The following is an 18,349-nucleotide window of genomic DNA, read 5'->3' as shown; positions in this document are numbered from 1 at the left end:
TGGATGAAGGTTTGCATGATCTAAGCATCCCTCTGGTGTCCCTGCCTCCTGAAGGTCTGTCATCTACTTTCATGTCCTCACCTTGGGTCTGCCCAGGATCTTCCTCTGATCCATCATTTGAGTCATCCTCCCTGATCTGTAAAGCTGCCTCACTTTCCTCAGCCTCCACTGGGTCCCCCCTTACCAGAGCCAGAATATGCAGAGCACAACGTTTGAAAGGAGACATTCTGGGGGATACTGCAGTGTCCCTTCAATCGATCCAGGCATCTGAAGTACATCCTGAGCAACCTGAATGTCTACTGTGGAGACATGACTCCTGTTGTATCTCTCCACTGCCTCTGCTTTTGGGTGCCAGAGTGGGTCATAAGCCACCTTTACAAGGGACAGCCATTGTCACCCAAGAGCCTTCCATCCAATCGTACAGGAGCCATGAACAGCCTTGGTACCTATCAGTGCTGCAAATGTGAACATTATGTGAGCTGCCAGGGTAACGGGCACAGACTTGGAAAATCTGTGTCCTGTGGTCACAGATGATCTACACTCTCATCAAGTGGAAGCCCTTTTGGTTCACAAAGGCTCCCAGGTCACCTGCTGATACCTTGACAGTCACATGAAGGCAATCTACCACACCTTGGATGTGGGGAACCCAAAAATTGCCACAAAGCCTCTGGCTCTCATCGCCTAGCTGGCCAGTAGTGGATAAGTGTGCGGACGAGTCTGAAAGCAGTGCCAGTCATGAGCTTGATAGAACTGTGTGCAGCTGATTGAGACACACTACATTGATCCACCACTGAACCCTGGAAGGAAATAGAAGAGTAGAAGTTGAGGGCCATTGTGACTTCAAAGCCACTGGCATGGGATATCCGCCCATGCAATAGGAAGCAACTTCCAGCCCAATCATTTGGTAAATTGCTGTCACTGTGTCCCTAGTGCGGCAGAGCACCCTGCAACACTGCAGCATGGATATTTGGAGGGAGTTGAAGCATTGCCTGTAGACCCTAGCCATTGGGTAATGGTGCCATCAGCTGATTCTTCCATCTTGACTTTTCTGCTGGCCCTGCACCAACTGAGTCCAGGTCCCCTTTCTCAGGGGGTTCTCCATGGGACACTACTCATATTCACCTGGCCTCCTCTCTCTCCTACCCCTTTTACCAGCTGGGATTTTCCGCACCCACTGCAGAGGGTTTTCCTGTGGCAGGTGCAGTGTGTCATTGGCCACCGGCATGATCTTCCAGTTCTGCTGAAGTCTATGGGGCCAATGAAGAGTGAGGGGTCAGAACTGAAAGATCCTGCTGATGGGAGGGACTGGAGAATCTCTACCTTCTTCTTTTGAAGAGGCCCCACCCGTTGATTACACCATCCCATCAGATGACAGGCACTCGGACCTGTGTCTTGCAAATAAGGCTTCAATCATTAGGCAACCTCTCCAGGGAAGGTGAGGTCCTAAACTTCAACTCAGCTTGAAGTGCTACTGAAAGCGAAACAAAACCTGGAACAACTCTGTCCTAACATAGCAACAAATTCGCAATGAGATGAAGGTGCTTGCCTCTGGTTGGCTTTCTACCCATCTTTAGATAAGGGTTTGATGAAAATGTGTTGGCCGCCTGCTTGTTTTGCCAGTGCAATGAGTGAGAAATTGCATGACTAGTGTAAAATCACTTTCTATTGCCTTGTTAACGACCTTCATCGTCCCTTTAATTGTCAGCAGGCGAGCATCAGGCTCACACACACCGAGAACGTGTTATTCAAATGCACGTGTGACTGCTATGACACACACCCAGTGTTATTTTGCGCTAGTTTACACTTGGTTGTGTCGAGCACATCCAACCTTAGAATGTAAAATTCAAGCCTGTGTGTTCCTTAGAATCAGCTGTTCAATTCCACATAAAATAGGCGGGGATAGCAATGCAGAATGAAACAAAATCATTTGATTTGATTTATTATTGCCACATGTATTAGTGAAAATGTATTTTTTCACACAGTGAAAAAATTATTTCTTCACGCTACACAGACAAAGCATATTGTTTATAGAGAAGGAAAGGAGAGAGTGCAGAATGCAGTGGTACAGTCATAGCTAGGGTGTAGAGAAAGATCAACTTAATAAGAACATAAGAACATAAGAAATAGGAGCAGGAGTAGGCCACCTGGCCCTTCGAGCCTGCCCCGCCATTCAATAAGATCATGGCTGATCTGTCGTGGCTCAGTTCCACATTCCCGCCCTCTCCCCATAACCCTTAATCCCCTCGCTTATCAAAAACCCATCAACCTGCGTCTTAAAAATATTTAGCGAGGTAGCCTCCACCACTTCAACGGGCAGAGAATTCCAGAGATTCACCACCCTTTGAGTGAAGAAGTTCTTCCTCAACTCCGTTCTAAACCGCACTCCCTTTATCTTGAGGCTGTGCCCCCTAGTCCTACTGTCCTTTCTGAGCGGGAAGAGTCTCTCCACCTTTATCCTATCCATCCCATTCATCATCTTATACGTCTCAATGAGATCTCCCCTCATTCTTCTAAACTCTAACGAGTACAAGCCTAGTTTATTCAGCCTCTCCTCATAGCTCAACCCCCTCAACTCCGGCATCAGCCTAGTAAACCTCCTCTGCACTCCCTCCAAGGCCAAAATATCCTTGCGTAAGTACGGCGCCCAAAACTGCACACAGTACTCCAGCTGCGGCCTCACCAATGCCCTATACAGCCGCAGCAAGACCTCCCTACTTTTATATTCAATCCCCCTCGCTATGAAGGCCAGCATCCCATTCGCCTTCCTGACCACCTGCTGCACCTGCAGGCTGGGTTTTTGCGACTCATGCACAAGGACCCCGAGGTCCCTCTGCACCGTCGCCTGCTGCAGTTTTTCTCCACGTAAGTAATAATCCTTCCTACCATTATTCCTACCAAAGTGGACCACCTCGCACTTGCCAACATTAAATTCCATTTGCCAGTTCCTGGCCCATTCGCCCAGCCTATCTAGATCCTTCTGCAGACTCTCCACACCCTCCGCGCAATTTGCCGTTCCACCAATCTTGGTGTCATCAGCAAATTTCGACACCATACACTCGGTTCCCTCCTCCAGATCATCTATATAAATGGTAAATAGCTGAGGCCCCAGCACCGACCCCTGAGGCACTCAGGTAACTCTATTCAAAAGTCTGATGGCAACAGGGAAGAAGCTGTTTTTGAGTCAGTTGGCACGTGACCTCAGACCTTTGTATCTTTTTTCCAGTGGAAGTAAAGCAAAGTTTATTTATTAGTCACAAGTAGGCATACATTCACACTGCAATGAAGTTACTGTGAAAAGAAGAGAATGTCCTTAATTATGCTGGTTTCTTTGCCAAAGCAACGGGAAGTGCAGACAGAGTAAATGGATGGGAGGCTGGTTTGAGTGATGGATTGGGCTACATTCTAGATCTTTTGTAGTTTCTTGTGGTCTTGGACAGAGCAAGAGCCATACCAAGCTGCGATACAACCAGAAAGGATGCTTTCTATGGTGCATCTGTGAACGTTCGTGAGAGTCATAGAGAACATGCCAAATTTCCTTAGCCTCCTGAGAAAGTAGAGGCGTTGGCGGGCTTTCTTAACTACAGTGTCAGAATGGAGGGAGCAGGACAGATTGTTGTTGATCTGGACACCTAGAAACTGGAAACTCTTGACCATTTCTATTTCATCCAGTGAGGCCTCCATTTCCCTTCTCCACCACCCCCACTGGGACTGACCAATGTCATCACACCAACCACAAGGTGCAGCTGCTTTGATTTTCTGTGCTCTCCTCCCCTTTAAACCCCTGTTCACTGTGGCACCATCAAGATTTTATAGCCGGACTCCCTCTTGGCCACAAGACCCCACTCTATGTATTCAGTGACTGTGGACTTAGAGAAATCAGTCAGGTCAGGTGTGGAATCAAAGGGTTAACAGAAGTTCTGCCCTGTTGCCTCTTCACCGTGAAGGGAGGAAAATAAAAGTAATATTTCTGAATCAGTTATCCAGAGATTTGGACAAATGCTCTGGAGACATGAATTCAAATCCCACCACAGCAGCTGGTGGAATTTAAATTCAATTCATTAATGAATCTGCAATAAAAAGCTAATCTCAGTAATAGCGATTATGAAATGACAGGATTGTTGTAAATAAACCCATCTGGCTCACTCGTCCAATGGGGAGGAAATCTGCCATTCTTAACCAGTCTGGCTTATATGCGTGACCAGACCCTCACCAAGGTGGTTGACTCTTTGCTGCCCTGTTAAATGGTTCAGGAAGACACTCACTCTAGCTGCTAAAGGAAGCACCATGGATGTATCTTCACCACACGTTCTACTGTGGTTCAAGAAACCAGCTCACCATTGTAATGTCCTGACTATGTTAGGGGTTGTGGGTTTTAACAAAAAGAAAATCATGTGGTTTTCACACACACATTCAAACTGACATGCAACAAGGTTTATTGAAAGCGATGTCTTGTCTGTACAGAATACAAACTGAAAGTAAAATTGCAGCCTCTGGCAACACCCTAATGACATCACCATCAAATTATGTGATCAGCTTTTAAAGCATTCAGACAAATCCTTTTTAAATATGTCACAACTATCACCTCAAGGACAATTGGGAATGCCCAATGAATTCTGGCCTTGCCAGTGATGCTCACATCCCACAAACAAATTTTTATTTTAAAATGACCCATTTAATCCATCTAGTTTTATGAGGACTGACATTATTAATAATCTGTGACTTGTTGATGCCTATTAACAAATTTATTAGACATTTTCCAGATGTCATAACTTGTTAATTATTAATCCATTACTGCATTTAAAAATAGAAATGCACTTTTGCAAACATTTGGATGAAGAATATTTTGGAGTTTTATGGTGTTTTGATTCATTCTGAACAAGTAAGAATATGACAGTCAGATAAGGTTCCACACGACTAACAGCCTCATACTCACCATGGCTCTGACCCCAACCTTTTTGAATGAGGCCCAGGCATAGGCATTCAGTGTGGCTACCTGCAACAAGCTTTCATGTGTTGAACACCCAATGCTGGATGTGGGCACAACAAATGGATGTTTCCCATGCAACTTATATCTAGACATTCACCAACAAAACAAAAATCAGGGCCAGGATTCTCCGGCTGTTCGTGCTGGAGGGATTGACCAGTCCTTGTGGCAGCATGCGCCCATGTTTCTCTCCAGCATGGGGTAACATCAGTGGGAATTCCCATTGACAGCAGTGGGACTAGAGAATCCCGCCGTTAACAAACAAAGTGCCACCTCCCGCTGGCGGGAAACACATGGCTGGGAGGCCAGAGAATCTCACCCCAAAACTGTGGGTGTGTATGGCCTAGTGGTATTATTGCTAGACTATTAATCCAGAAACTCAGCTAATGTTCTGGGGGACCCAGGTTTGAGTCCCGTTACACCAGATTGTAGAATTTGAATTCAATAAAAAAAAATCTGGAATTAAGACTCTTCTGACGACCATGAAACCATTGTCGGTTGTCGCAGAAACCCATCTGGTTCACTAATGTCCTTTAGGGAAGGAAATCTGCCATCCATACCTGGGCTGACCTACATGTGATTCCATGGACAACTAGGGATGGACAATAAATGCTGGCCAGCCAGCGATGGTCATTTCCCACAAATGAATAAATCATCTACCAAAGGAAGGGAGCTCTTTGTCTGAATTATGATATTTGCAACATTTCTTGATCAGTTCAACCTTTTTCTTAGCACAGGGAGGTTCTTTTTCCACTGCACAATCCTTTATTAGTTGCAGAACACAGAGGAAAAGGAAAGCAGCAACAACAGGAGGGGCAAACAAGATTAGCATGGTGCTGTGAGGGAGCCAGTGAGAGAAGTCTTGCTTGAAGGTGGTCTTATCTTATTTTAAAATCTACAGGCACAGTCTGAACTATTTGAACCTCAGGGAGAAGCAGTGTAGGAGATGATTGCAATTCTCACAAGGCACCAGCACAGAAATTTTCAGTAGGCTACAGCTTGGAATTTACCTGTGGCTGTCAGGTCAGCACCACCCTGAACTTTGAGGAAAGCAAAACGCAGGCAATGCTGGAGCTCTGAAATAAAACAGAGAATTTACCTCTAAAGAAGAGTCACATTAGGTTTAAAAACATTAACTCTGTTTTACTCTCCACAGAAGCTTCCAGACCTGCTGAGGTTCTCCAGAACTTCCTGTTTTTATTCATAAATTGCTATGCATCAGGGTCGTAAAATCATAGAATCGACAGAAGGAGGCCAGTGCAGAAGGAGCCATACACCGACAACAATCCCACCCTGGTCCTATCACTGTAACCCCACGTATTTACCCTCTAATCCCCCTGACACTAAGGGGCAATTTGTCATGGCCAATCCACCTAACCTGCACATCTTTGGACTGTGGGAGGAAACCGGAGCACCCAGAGGAGACTCAGGGAGAATAAATTCAGACTTTAGGATGCCATTTCCGACTTCCACCGGACATGGATGGAGCACCAGTCAGTCTGCAACGCATGGCTGTACCAAGCTGGTCACAAACACCTTGTCCTCCTGGGAAAATGGTTTCCTCATACTGCCAGAGGTGCCTGGGAAACAGAAGAAAGTGGTTCCGCCGTTTGCAGCCATTGTCTTCTTCCCAGACTTGCAGGATGCCACTGATTGACACCGGTGACCAGCAGGGTCCCTGTCAACGAGTCTGATTCCTTCATGAACTGTAAAAGGTTTCACTGCCTTAATCTCCTGCAGTGATTCCTGGGCACTGGCCACCTTCCAGGTAGCTGGCATGATACTGATTTCCTGCAGCAGCCCAGCAATAAAAAAAACAAGGGAACAGAGCCAAAGTTGCACAAATGACTGAAGTGCTGCATTAGCCAGGACAGCAGGAGAATGCCACGCTTTTTCACATAGATACCATCCACCTGAGAGTTTAATATTTCATCCAGAAGATGATACATCGACAGTGCCACACTCCCTATGCAGCACACTGATTTGTCAGCCCACATGCTTACATACTTAGGTTGGGCTGTGAACCTGTGACCTCTGACTCACAGGCAAGAATGCCATTGCTAATCCATGGCTGATAAATTGATGATCCTTCAGGGATAGTCCTTCAGGGAATTCCACTCTGGCACAAGCAGAAGGAAAAAGAACAGAAGCAGGAGCAGAAGTGGAATGGATGGGAAAGAGAGCTTTAACCAAATGGAGAGCAAATAAAGGGAATCATATTTGTGGGAACCTTTCCTCCCACACTCCAAAGATGTGCAGGTTAGGTGGGTTAGCCGTGCTAATACGCAGCGTTACAAGGTGGAGGGGAGAGCCTGGGTAAGATGCTCTTTCAGAGATTCGATGCAGACATGATGGGCTGAATGGCCTCTCTCTGCATTGTAAGGATTCTATGGTTACTGCCAAGATTTGAAGTGAGGGAAAGCTAGGATCGGAGAAGTAGTGTGCATGGTTAGAGCAGCTGCAGAATTACAGATTGCCAGCTAAGGATGAGGTTGGATTTGAAAAGGTGCTGTAGGCAGGAATATTACTCTCAGCGTCGCTTGCTACACAGGGTTCTGCATAGCAGCCATGCCCTGTCCCTGCCAGTTAGGCACTGCCATCTATTATGGGCAACCTTGTCCAATCAGTGAAGTGCAAGTTATGTGCCTGCTACAGTTGAATAGGATGTGAGTTTGCAGCTTCTGGCAGTGCTAAATGTGTGATGATGATCTGAAGTTTGAGTCATGGTTGATAGTGATTGTTGGGAAGTGAGTGAAGGGAGCTTAGTGAGTGGAATAATGAGTGGGTTTATAGTTTACAGCATGTAAGGTTGCATTCACTAACTTTGACCACTCATATCAGGCCATTGAACTTCCTGTGGTGCTGCATCCAGATTTTTGGGAATATACTGGTAGCCTCCATGGCCATCTGCTCTCACTGCACCTGCTCTCAATATTTCTCTCACTACACTACACTCTGCAGTCTCTCGTTCCCTTCTCTATGAATGGTATGCTTTCTCCCTATAGTGTACAAGAAACAATACTTTTCACTGTATACAAGTACATGTGACAATAATAAATCAAATCAAATCAAGAGTCTCCCAGTTCTCTAAGGGACAAGGAGTTCTCTCTTCCTCTTACATCCTAGGCTTCCACCAAGACAATGTTGAGGTGTGCTCTGTGGCCTTTTGTGCCATTTCTGTTCCTTCCCCCACGTCTTCCCCTCTTCCTCATAGTTCCTTCCACTGACAGAGTTGCATCTCGTGGGGACGGGCTAGTTTGAAGTACTGCTAGCTTCCCATGAAGACGGACTCCCCCCCCGGTTGAGGTGTGCAGCCAGCTACGCAGGGGGCATTCCATTCTGGAGCTATATCTCACAATCGTGGAACTCAAGGAGACAACACACAGTTTGTGTGTTGCTTGCATTGGGAGCAAGGTAATTGCGTTTTTCACGTCTGACGTTGGGATTCATCCAATTCAACCCCTAATCAGTTTGAAGCTGGGGAGTCATGTGACAGTTACCAGTCTCCTGGAACTGAAACTAAAAACGCACAGTCATAAAAGTAGCTTCACATTTATATAATGCCATTCTTACCGGCGTTACGACTGCTACTCTATGGTCCTAAATAAATGCTGGCGATTTGAGGAAGTGAGTGTGAGGAGAGTAACAGTTTGATTTTGTGCAGGGACTGCTGGTACCGACTTCATGTCCTTGAAATATGATGATATTCACACTGAAGAATTAATGATTGTGACATAATTACAGTATTTATTGAGAAATAATTTGCAGTTTATTATCCGTAAATTATATGGTCAATGTCTATTATGAGTGGTACTATTAAATGTTAAATGACTGATAGCTGAGTTGTTGAAAATATTGCCTTTTCTGACACTGAAATTTCACAAACTCCTGCTCATTGCAATGGGAATTTCTACTCGATTTGGCTGCGGCAGATACAAGAGGATTCAAAGTTCCTGCTTTCAATGGCTAGCACAAACCTGAGGGCAGATAGACATGATCCTTATAGAATCATAGAATCCCTATAGTGCAGGAAGAGGCCATTCAGCCCATTGAACATGCACCAACAACAAGCCCACCCAGGCCCTATCCCTGTAACATCAAGTATTTTACCCACTAATCCCCCTGCCACTAAGGGGCAATTTAGCATGGACAAACAACCTAACCTTGGGTCATATTCAGCACAGGTTGCCTGTGATGGTCAAGCCTGAATGAAGGTTTCAGTTGCAGGTTGCATGTTTTATAGGCAATATCCCTTGAATGTGTGTGTGTGTGTGTGTGTGTGAGAGAGGGGTTGGAGTGCATTTTGGGGGAATGGCATTTGGACTGCAGTGGCTTTACTCTAGTCAAAGGAGCATTCCTTCTATATTTCTTTCATTAAAGTGTTTTCAAAACCTACCTTCAATTGGTGTGGCCTGGGCCTTTGAGGGATTTAAACAGTTCTGAACTGAGCAGGTAGTGGGTCCCATTCCACTAATCAGAGACTAATTTTTAGCAGGGGTCAGCTGTTGTGCTTCGCACTTATTCAAACTCTTTTGGCATCCATCTGGGACTCCTGGAAAATGCAGCCCACAAATAATGAAGTGGAACCAACGCCTGGAGAGATTGGCTGCAAATTGACTGATTGCCAAATGGATATAATGCCCATTATATCTGCATTAACCCCAGCATCTCCATGCCTCTGTGTCTGCTCCCCGCCCAACACAAATAGGTGAGACCCCACTCTAGGGCTCCCCCTGGAGCCTGCCCCAGCACTGCCCCTTGGCACAGGTTGGCACTGCCAGGTTGACAGTGTCAACCTGTGCCGGGGGAAGTGCCAGGGCACTGCTTACTAGCCATATCCCTCTCCCCCGGGGGGCTATACCGACCTTCATCCCCCCCAGAGGGATCCCCACGGCAGGTTCAGGTCTGGATGACCCTGTTGTAAACTGTACCAATGTGAGGGGGAAATCTGGTGAGGGAGGTGTTTAATTAGGTTTAAATTTATAAAGATATTTACATTAGGTTCAGATATATTTACCCTGCTAGTTCCACTGATTCTAGGGTCAATGTAGTATGGCCAATCAACCTAACCCATATATCTTTGGACTATGGGAGGAAACCGGGGCACCTGGGGGAAACCCACGGGGAGAACATGCGAACTCCACACAAACAATCACCCTAGGCCAGAATTGAACCTGGGACTCTGGCGCCGTGATGCAGCAGCGCTAACCACTGTGCTACCATGCCACCCATTAGTTGGTTTCTTCTAGAAGGATCCACAGAAAGTATCATCACAAGCTGCAGTCTGCATAACTTTGCTCTACAGCATGTGGAAGGCTATTGGGGAAACCCCTGCAGCATGATGGGTAATTGAACAATGTCACATGGTAAGTAATGAAATGAAGCTAAGGGAAGGCAATGGTGTGTATCACACAGTGCTTTCACTATGAGAAGAGATATATCTAAATAACACCTTCTGTGCTTCATGCAGTCCCGATCTCTGCTCCCTCCTCCCGACAACCCCGGATCAGATTATCTGAGGAGGAAGAGATGTCTGTTGACAAGGTCACATTATGCCAGTCCCATACTAGCAGGATGGATAGCACAGGGTGAAGGGCACCATATCAGAGTGAAGGAGGAGGTAGCAGAATGAGAGGTATCTATGCACAGTCTCCTTCGGAGGAGGGAGGGGAGTCATAGTAATGCTCCAGTGGGCAAAAACATGCAACCTCAGGAATCACTTTTTGGGACGCTAGCAACAGATGTGCAGACATCTGGCGGAGCTCCCTGAGGCAGTGGGAGCTGCCAGTCTGCGAAGGGAGGAGTCCATCATCGTCACGAGCCTCATCTTCTCTCAGGGGCTAAACGAGGTGAGTCCTGACCATGAGCAATTGGAGAATCTCGTGGAGAGATACATGCAGCAACACTCAGCGAGGATGCAAGAGCAGAGCCTAAGCCAGGAAAGGGTGTAAGCCTCCCTCTGTAACCTCAAACAGGCCACTCAGAGTATGAGTGCTGACACCCATGGAACCCACAAGGAGCTGCCTACCCTGAATGTGATGGTCACACAGCTACTGGAATAAATGAGTGCTGCCCGCCAGCAGCCAGCCCCACCTGAAGGCCAAAGCACTGCTGTGTGGGTCACTGAGGAGCGTGAAGGTACTGAGAGCTCCTCAGCACCCTCATCTTCCTCCACCTCCTCAACCCCTCTACCAGAGCCCCCATCTGCTGCACGTGTGCTGGTGATCATGGCTGCCCATGCTGAGATGCAGAGAACACAATCTGAATGGGTGCCTGCATGATGAGATAGGCCACCTCACAGCTCATTGCTGTCCAGAGAAATGGATAACCTGTCTCCACTTCCTCTGAGACAACACGGGGGAACTTCACTGGAGTGCTGGTTGCTTTCCAGCCTACAGCACTAATGGGTTCACTGTGGTTACACTTTCAAATTGTATGTCGCACATTTGAGCCTTCCTTGAATATATTTACTTGCACTTGTATGTAACTTTTATGTTTGTAAACTAAAGGGCTCAAAAAGAATGGTAACATTATGAAGGTGGTTCTCACCAGTAATAATGAGAGTAGTATGCTGTGGTCCATCTTGACCTGCTATCAACAGGAGCAAGGTTGTTGACTGATTTATGTTGCTTTGGAGGGCATTTTGCTTCTGTGTCAGGAGTCAGAAAGGGCAACAATAATTGCCCTGTAGGACCAAGAGCCCCACCCTCTTGGATTAAGGGAAGACAATTGAAATTTATTTTGTAGGATGTGAATAAAATGTTAAGGAAAATTCCACAGCTGAACCCTACCCCTCTGAAGAAATATGCCAAGTTCAGACCTCCTCTTCCTCTGAACACATTGGAATCCACACTTCTAGAGTACCAAAATCCATCCAGAGTGTAGGCAGCTGTTGATTTAAATAGTCAACTGCCTCCATAAAACACTTGTGCATGAACCGGACCCTACCTGCTGTGACCATGCAATGCACTGTGTTCAGGGTGAGATCTATAAATTTTGGACAGTTCTGGTATTTCAGCTCTCCATCATGGTGAAAACCTGGATTACGGTCTCTACATCCTAAGATCTCTAACAGCAATGTGGCTTTAATAGATTACAGAAATAAGTACACATTATTCTCGCCTCTGTGTGAACTTCTGGTGCGTGGTCAAAGTGCTTTTATGAGTTGACTTCCCAAGAGTATGGGAGGAGGGATGCTGGTAAGATTCATTCATGATGAGTTCATGATCAGTGACCTCATGTACCCTTGGACCAGAGTAGAAGCAGCTGCAGATTGCAGCAGCTTGGTGTCTGCTGGGGCAGTCTGGTCCCCTTTTGTTTTCTATCGCTGCTCCAGGTGCTGGTTCAGGGCTCACAAGAGTACAAAACAAAGCGAAAGAGGCATTTTCAACTTTTGCTGCCTGGGTGGCAACTTCATGAAAAAAATTGTTCTCCCTTTATAAAACATTCTTTTACAATTAATAGCTCCTGGAGTCAGAGTTTTTGTCCTCTTTGACAGTTCGGAAATGTTGCTAAAATTGCTGGTGACACAAAGATAGATAGAAAAGGAAATTGTGAAGAGGACATTGGGAAATTAGAAAGGGACACATGTAGGTCAAGTGGTCAAAGATCTAGCACATAGAGTATAATGTAGGAAAATGTGAAATTGTCTACTTTGGCCATAAGAATTAAAAAAGAAGCATATTATCTAAATGGTGAGAGCTTGCAGAGCTCTCAAACACAGAGGGATCTGGGTGTCCTCATACATGAATTGCAAAAGGTTAGGTTGCAGCTGCAGCAAGTAATTAGGAAAGCTAATAGAATGTTATCATTTATTGTGAGAGGAATTTAGTTTAAAACAAAGAAAGTTATGCTGCAGTTGACAGGACACTAGTAATACCACATCCAGTGTACTGTGCGCAATATTGGTCTCCTTATTTAAGGATGGATGTAAATTTGCTGGAAGCAGCTCAGAGAAAATTTACTCAACTAATGCCTGGATCAGGCGAATTGTTTTATGAGGAAAGGTTGGACAGGTTGGGCTTGTACCCACTGGAGGTTAGAAGATTAAAAGGTGATTTGATTGAAATATGAGATCCTTGACAGAGTGGATATAGAGAGGATGCTTCTTCTTGTGAGAGAATCTAGAACTAGGGGTAAGCATTTAAGACAGAGAGACATTAGAGAAGAATTTTCTCTCCGAGGGTTGAGAATTTTTGGAACTCTTCTTCAAAATGCAGTGGATACAAAGTCTTGGAATAGTTTTATAGCAGAGGTAGATGGACTTTTGATCAGCAAGTGGGTTTGTAGAAGTATTGAGTTGCAATAAGTGGGACCAACAACATTGGTTGTTTATTAACAATAACTGAGCAGTTCTTGTATGCTCTCTGCCGTGCACTGAAAGAATGCCTGCAGTCCAGTCTCATGATGCCCTTTGTACCGTGCCATCACACCATCCATGTGACTATCCAGTTTACAGGAGTGAAAAGTTATCTGGGGTTGGTGGGAATGTGGTGTTGAGGTGACAATCAGATCAGCCATGATCTCATTGAATGGTGGAGCAGGCTCAAGGGGCTGAGTGGCCAGCTCCTGTTCCTAGTTCTTATGGTTAGCTTTTGGAATCACTGGCTGAGGTTGGTTGTCGGGGTCAGTAGCTTCCATCTTTTCAAGGTCAAGCTGGCCAAGTCTTGAAGAGAAATATATCAACAGTAACAGCTGGTAAAAAACAGACATGCCAAACCTATGGACTTTTCCAGCCTTGCAGTTTTCAATGTTTTATGTTTCTGCAGTTGCACTCATTTGGACAGCGTTTGTAAGGATAAAACATGCTTCAATGGAGGAATTTGCTTGGATCGTTGGTCTTTCTACTTGTGCCAATGCCCTGAAGGTTTTACTGGATCCCACTGTGAAAAAGGTAGGTTTTTTTTCTAACTATTTCAACTAGTAACAGCATATTGTAATGATAAATAAGACCTAAATTACAACATTTACTATATAGGTATATTAATGCAAAGCATTTATTCATTGAAAAATCATTTGCCAAGTAGAACAGATATGGAGACAACGGGAAATAGAATAAGAGCAAAAGGGTCTAAAGTGTTTGTTTTCACTACATATTTAACAGACCAAAGTTTTGATGGCTCAATGAGAATTTCAGTAGCGCAATTACATTGTCACATTCACACTCTGTAAAATTTACATGGTGGGGACAGTTGTAACCTAAAGTGCAAATAGGCAACTTCAGTTCAATCCCTCATCTTACACATCATTCAATTTAACTCTCCATTTCCCATCAATTAAACATTACAACCTCTGGCTGTAAAGTCAGATCCTGTTCTGGTGTTTGAGCAATTGAGGGGCAGTTTGCCCATTGCATGCATTTGACATTGCTTAGTGTAATGCTAGGAGTACGTTTTAATCAGGCCTGATTAAGAGGTGCTCAGGAGAACCTTGGTTTAAGACAAGCTGGTACAGAACCAACAAGGTCCCTAAGCAAGTCAGCCAACAACACACAGGGCCGAATTCTCTGACTCAGCCGGTGCAGGGATTCTCCAGTCCTGCTGCAGTGAATGGAGATTTGACTGAGTGCCAAATTTTCTGTTCTTGCCAGCAGCAGTGATGGGGCATGAACAGCCAGAGAATTCAGACTTAGTCTACAAAAAAGAAATGCTACACTACTTTCTGAAGTGTCTTGTTCTGACATAGTTACATAGAAACTAAAAGCAGGAGTAGGCCATTCGGCCCTTTAAGCCTGCTCCACCATTCATTTTGATTATGGCTGATCATTGAATTCAATGTCCTGATTCCCCCTTCCCCCACTTCCCTTAATCCCTTTAGCTCCAAGAGCTATATCTCATTTCTTTTTGAAATTAGACAATGTTTTGGCCTCAACTACTTCCTGTGGTAGTGAATTCCACACATTCACCAGTTTCATTCTGCGCGCAAGTTGTTTAGAAACAACAGGCACCAATTCCTGCCGCATTCAATGCCACACGTCTTGCTCACCCAACATCGTTTCCCTAATTGCTTCTTTTGCTTCTAATAATTACTTTCCACCTCGTAGTAAAGTCTCTGGCTTAACAAATCGAATGAGAGCTTTAGAAAGATTTGAACCAGTGAGATAGATGGGCTGAAAAATGGTAAATGGACTTTTAAAGATATAAATACGAAGTAATGAACATGAGAAAAAATGTACAGAGCACTGTCTGCTGACAGCAGTTACACAGGAAAGGGATTTGGGTGTGATTATTGATTCGCCACAAATATTTCCTGTCTATGTGAAGCTGTACTTCAGGAAGGGTAGCCAAGTACTGGATACATCTTGACTCCAAGATGAAGCAAAGCTATCCTAGCCTCTAAGAAGACATTCCTGAGTAATGTTGGAAGGTTGAGGCAGTATTGTCATCCTTACTTCAAAAGGAATGGCCAACTTTGAAGGACACAAAGGGAAGAAATAAAGGCCGGAATTTTATTGGCACACATGCCCTGATTCCGGGGGCGGGTGAGGTGCGGAGAATGGCATTCTCCGTTGGCCTCAGGCAGGATCGTATGAACTTCGGGCGGATGTGCCGGTAACCTTCCACCCCAAGAGTCCATTGAGAATATAAATCAGTGTTATTCCAGCTTAGTATTACTCTGTGACATGTCTCATTTACAGTTTCATCTTACTTGCATAATTATTCCCAACTTTTGGTGTGCCCTCGAATGGGTCTCGGGATGGCAATACTTGCAGCAGGGAATATACAATTGCATGTATATTAAAGTTAAAAAGGTGGGAACAAATGGCTGTGGATGCTGGACAAATTAAACATGTTAAGATTGGGATTGATAGAGCTTTGGTAAAATAAGGAGGAGGGGCATGGAAAAAAAAAGCAAATAAATGTGGTTGAGGTACAAATCAGCCATTATTTAATAGAATGGGAAAACAGGCTAAAGGGGCTGGATGGCTGATCTTTATGCCTATGTCCATGGAGGTTCCACTCATGGCCTTACCCAATAACCACATAAGATCATACCCATCATCCGTTGCTGGGGAGCAATGATGAGGACCTGATTTTTGGCATTCTAATTTGGGTTAACGTCAATCCTTAATGTCAACCTCAGTTAAGATGTGGAGATGCCGGCGTTGGACTGGGGTAAACACAGTAAAAAGTCTGACAACACCAGGTTTAAGTCCAACCGATTTATTTGATAGTAAACTCACTAGCTTTCGAGGTTTACCTCTTTGTCAGGCGAATGAAGAGTTCTGGCCTCAGACAGAGCATATAAAGCACAGATAGTTTACAGATTACTGATTAGAATGCGAATCTTTACACCTAACCTGCTGTTCAAGTCCTAAAGTGGCCAACAATGTGAGTGGAAGGAGCACTGATCACAGATTAAAGAGATGTGTATTGTCTCCAGACGGTACAGTAAGTGAGGTTTTGCAAACCCAGGCAAGTCACAGGGGTTACAGATAGTGCGACATGAACCCAAGATCCCTGTTGAGACCGTCCTCATGTGTGCGGAATTTGGCTCAGTTAACCTCAGTTATCTCAGTTCACCCAGCAAGCACCCAGAAAAAATGCTGATTCTCCTACTTCTGTTGTTGTCGTACGAGTGGTGTAACTTTACCATGACAAAAATGTCAGGAATTCCATTCTTTCTGACTGATATCCATAGCTACATTTAGCAGCTCCTGGGCCAAATGATTTATCCCACACAGCAACAACTTGCAATTACATAGTGCCTCTAATGAAGTAGCATGTCCCTGAGCTGCTTCACAACAGGAGAGAAGATTTTAAACCTGTTGAAACCATTAACATCTCCTCCCTCTCAATGCTAATCTGTTTATCACAGTGTCTCTTCCTGCTTTCTTTATCTACATTGCCCTTCTCCTTAGTGAGCACAGATGCAAAATATTTATTTAATACTTCACCTATGTCTTTCAGTTCCGCACACATAGCTTGCCACTTTAGTCCTGAATGGGCCCTACTCTTTCATTCTACCCTAAATATACTTATAAAATACCTTGGGAATTTTCTTTTCCCTGCCAGTGCTTTTTCAGGCCCTCTCTTCATAGAACATAGAACAGTACAGCACGGTACAGGCCCTTCGGCCCTCGATGTTGTGCCGAGCTATGTCTGAACCCAAGGTCAAGCTATCCCACTCCCTATCATTCTGATGTGTTCCCTGTGCCTATCCAATAACCACTTGAAAGTTCCTAAAGTGTCCAACTCCACTATCACAGAGTAAAGAATCTACCTTGGATATCCCTCCTATATCTCCCACCATGAACCTTATAGTTATGCCCCCTAGTAACAGCTACATCCACCGAGGAAATAGTCTCTGCACATCCACTCGATCTATCCCCCTCATCATCTTATAAACCAGTATTAAGTTGCCTCTCATCCTCCTCCACTCCCTCAACCTTTCCTCATAAGACCTATCCTCCAAACCAGGCAGCATCCTCATTCTCCTAATTTCTTTATCAAGTATCCCCTGCACTTTCTATACTCCTCTCGGGCATCCAATGTTTAGAGCCCCCCGTATCTGCCATAAACCTTCCTTCTTTTCCATCCAACATGTATATCCCTGAACATCCAGGCTTATCTGGATGTTTTGGCCCCTCCCTTTATTGTATGGGAACATGTTGGCTTTGTAATATTTCTATTTTCGAAGGGATTTTCACAGTAACTTCATTGCAATGTTAATGTAAATAAGTAAACTTTAAAAAACTTTAAACTTTTGACTCCCACTGGTCTGATGTGCATTTTCCTACAAGTAGCTGTTCATAGTCCGCTTTGGCCAGATCTTGTTTTATCCTATTAAAATCAGCCTTCACCAAATTCAGAACCTTTGTTTCTGATCCATCTTTATCCTTTTCCATAACTACCTCAAATCTTACCAAATTATGATCACTATCATCAAAATGCTCCTCCTGACACTTCCACTACCTGCCCACTTCATTCCCTAAAATTTCATCAGGTACTGCCCCTCTCCTGTGTAGCATTTCCTACATACTGATCCAAAGAGCTCTCCTGGATGCATGTTAAAAATTCTGCCCCTTCTAAGCCTTTCACATTTTTTCTATCCCCATTAATCTTGGGAAAGTTGAAATCCCCTACTATTATTACCCTATTGTTTTCACACTTTACTGAAATTTGCCTACATATCTGCTCTGCTATCTCTCCCTCACTGGGGGTCTAAGTACACTCCTAGTAATGTGTTTGCCCCCTTTTAGTTTATAAGTTCCACCCATATGGCCTCAATTAAGGAGCCTGCTAAGATATCATTCCTCCGCACTGTGGTAATTGATTCCTTGATTAATATTGCGACACCTCCTCTGTTACATTCCACCGCCCATGCTTGATGATCATATATCCTGGAATATTGAACAACCATTCC

At 44.7% G+C, this 18,349-nt stretch overlaps 1 protein-coding gene across 2 annotated transcripts in view; it reads left to right on the top strand.

Annotated features, from left to right (window-relative positions):
* Window positions 1-18,349, top strand: part of LOC145349090 (protocadherin Fat 4) — a 174,709-nt gene that overhangs the window by 130,890 nt on the left and 25,470 nt on the right. For both annotated transcript variants that reach the window (XM_080197421.1, XM_080197420.1), the window contains exon 13: window positions 13,753-13,877. In XM_080197421.1, the coding sequence (XP_080053547.1) occupies window positions 13,753-13,877 (125 nt within the window). The remainder of the gene's footprint in view (window positions 1-13,752; window positions 13,878-18,349) is intronic.

This window comes from Carcharhinus amblyrhynchos, chromosome 10, assembly GCF_965287045.1.
Source record: "Carcharhinus amblyrhynchos chromosome 10, sCarAmb.v2.hapA, whole genome shotgun sequence".
NCBI lineage: Eukaryota > Metazoa > Chordata > Chondrichthyes > Carcharhiniformes > Carcharhinidae > Carcharhinus > Carcharhinus amblyrhynchos.
This window is presented reverse-complemented; position numbering and strand designations above follow the sequence as displayed.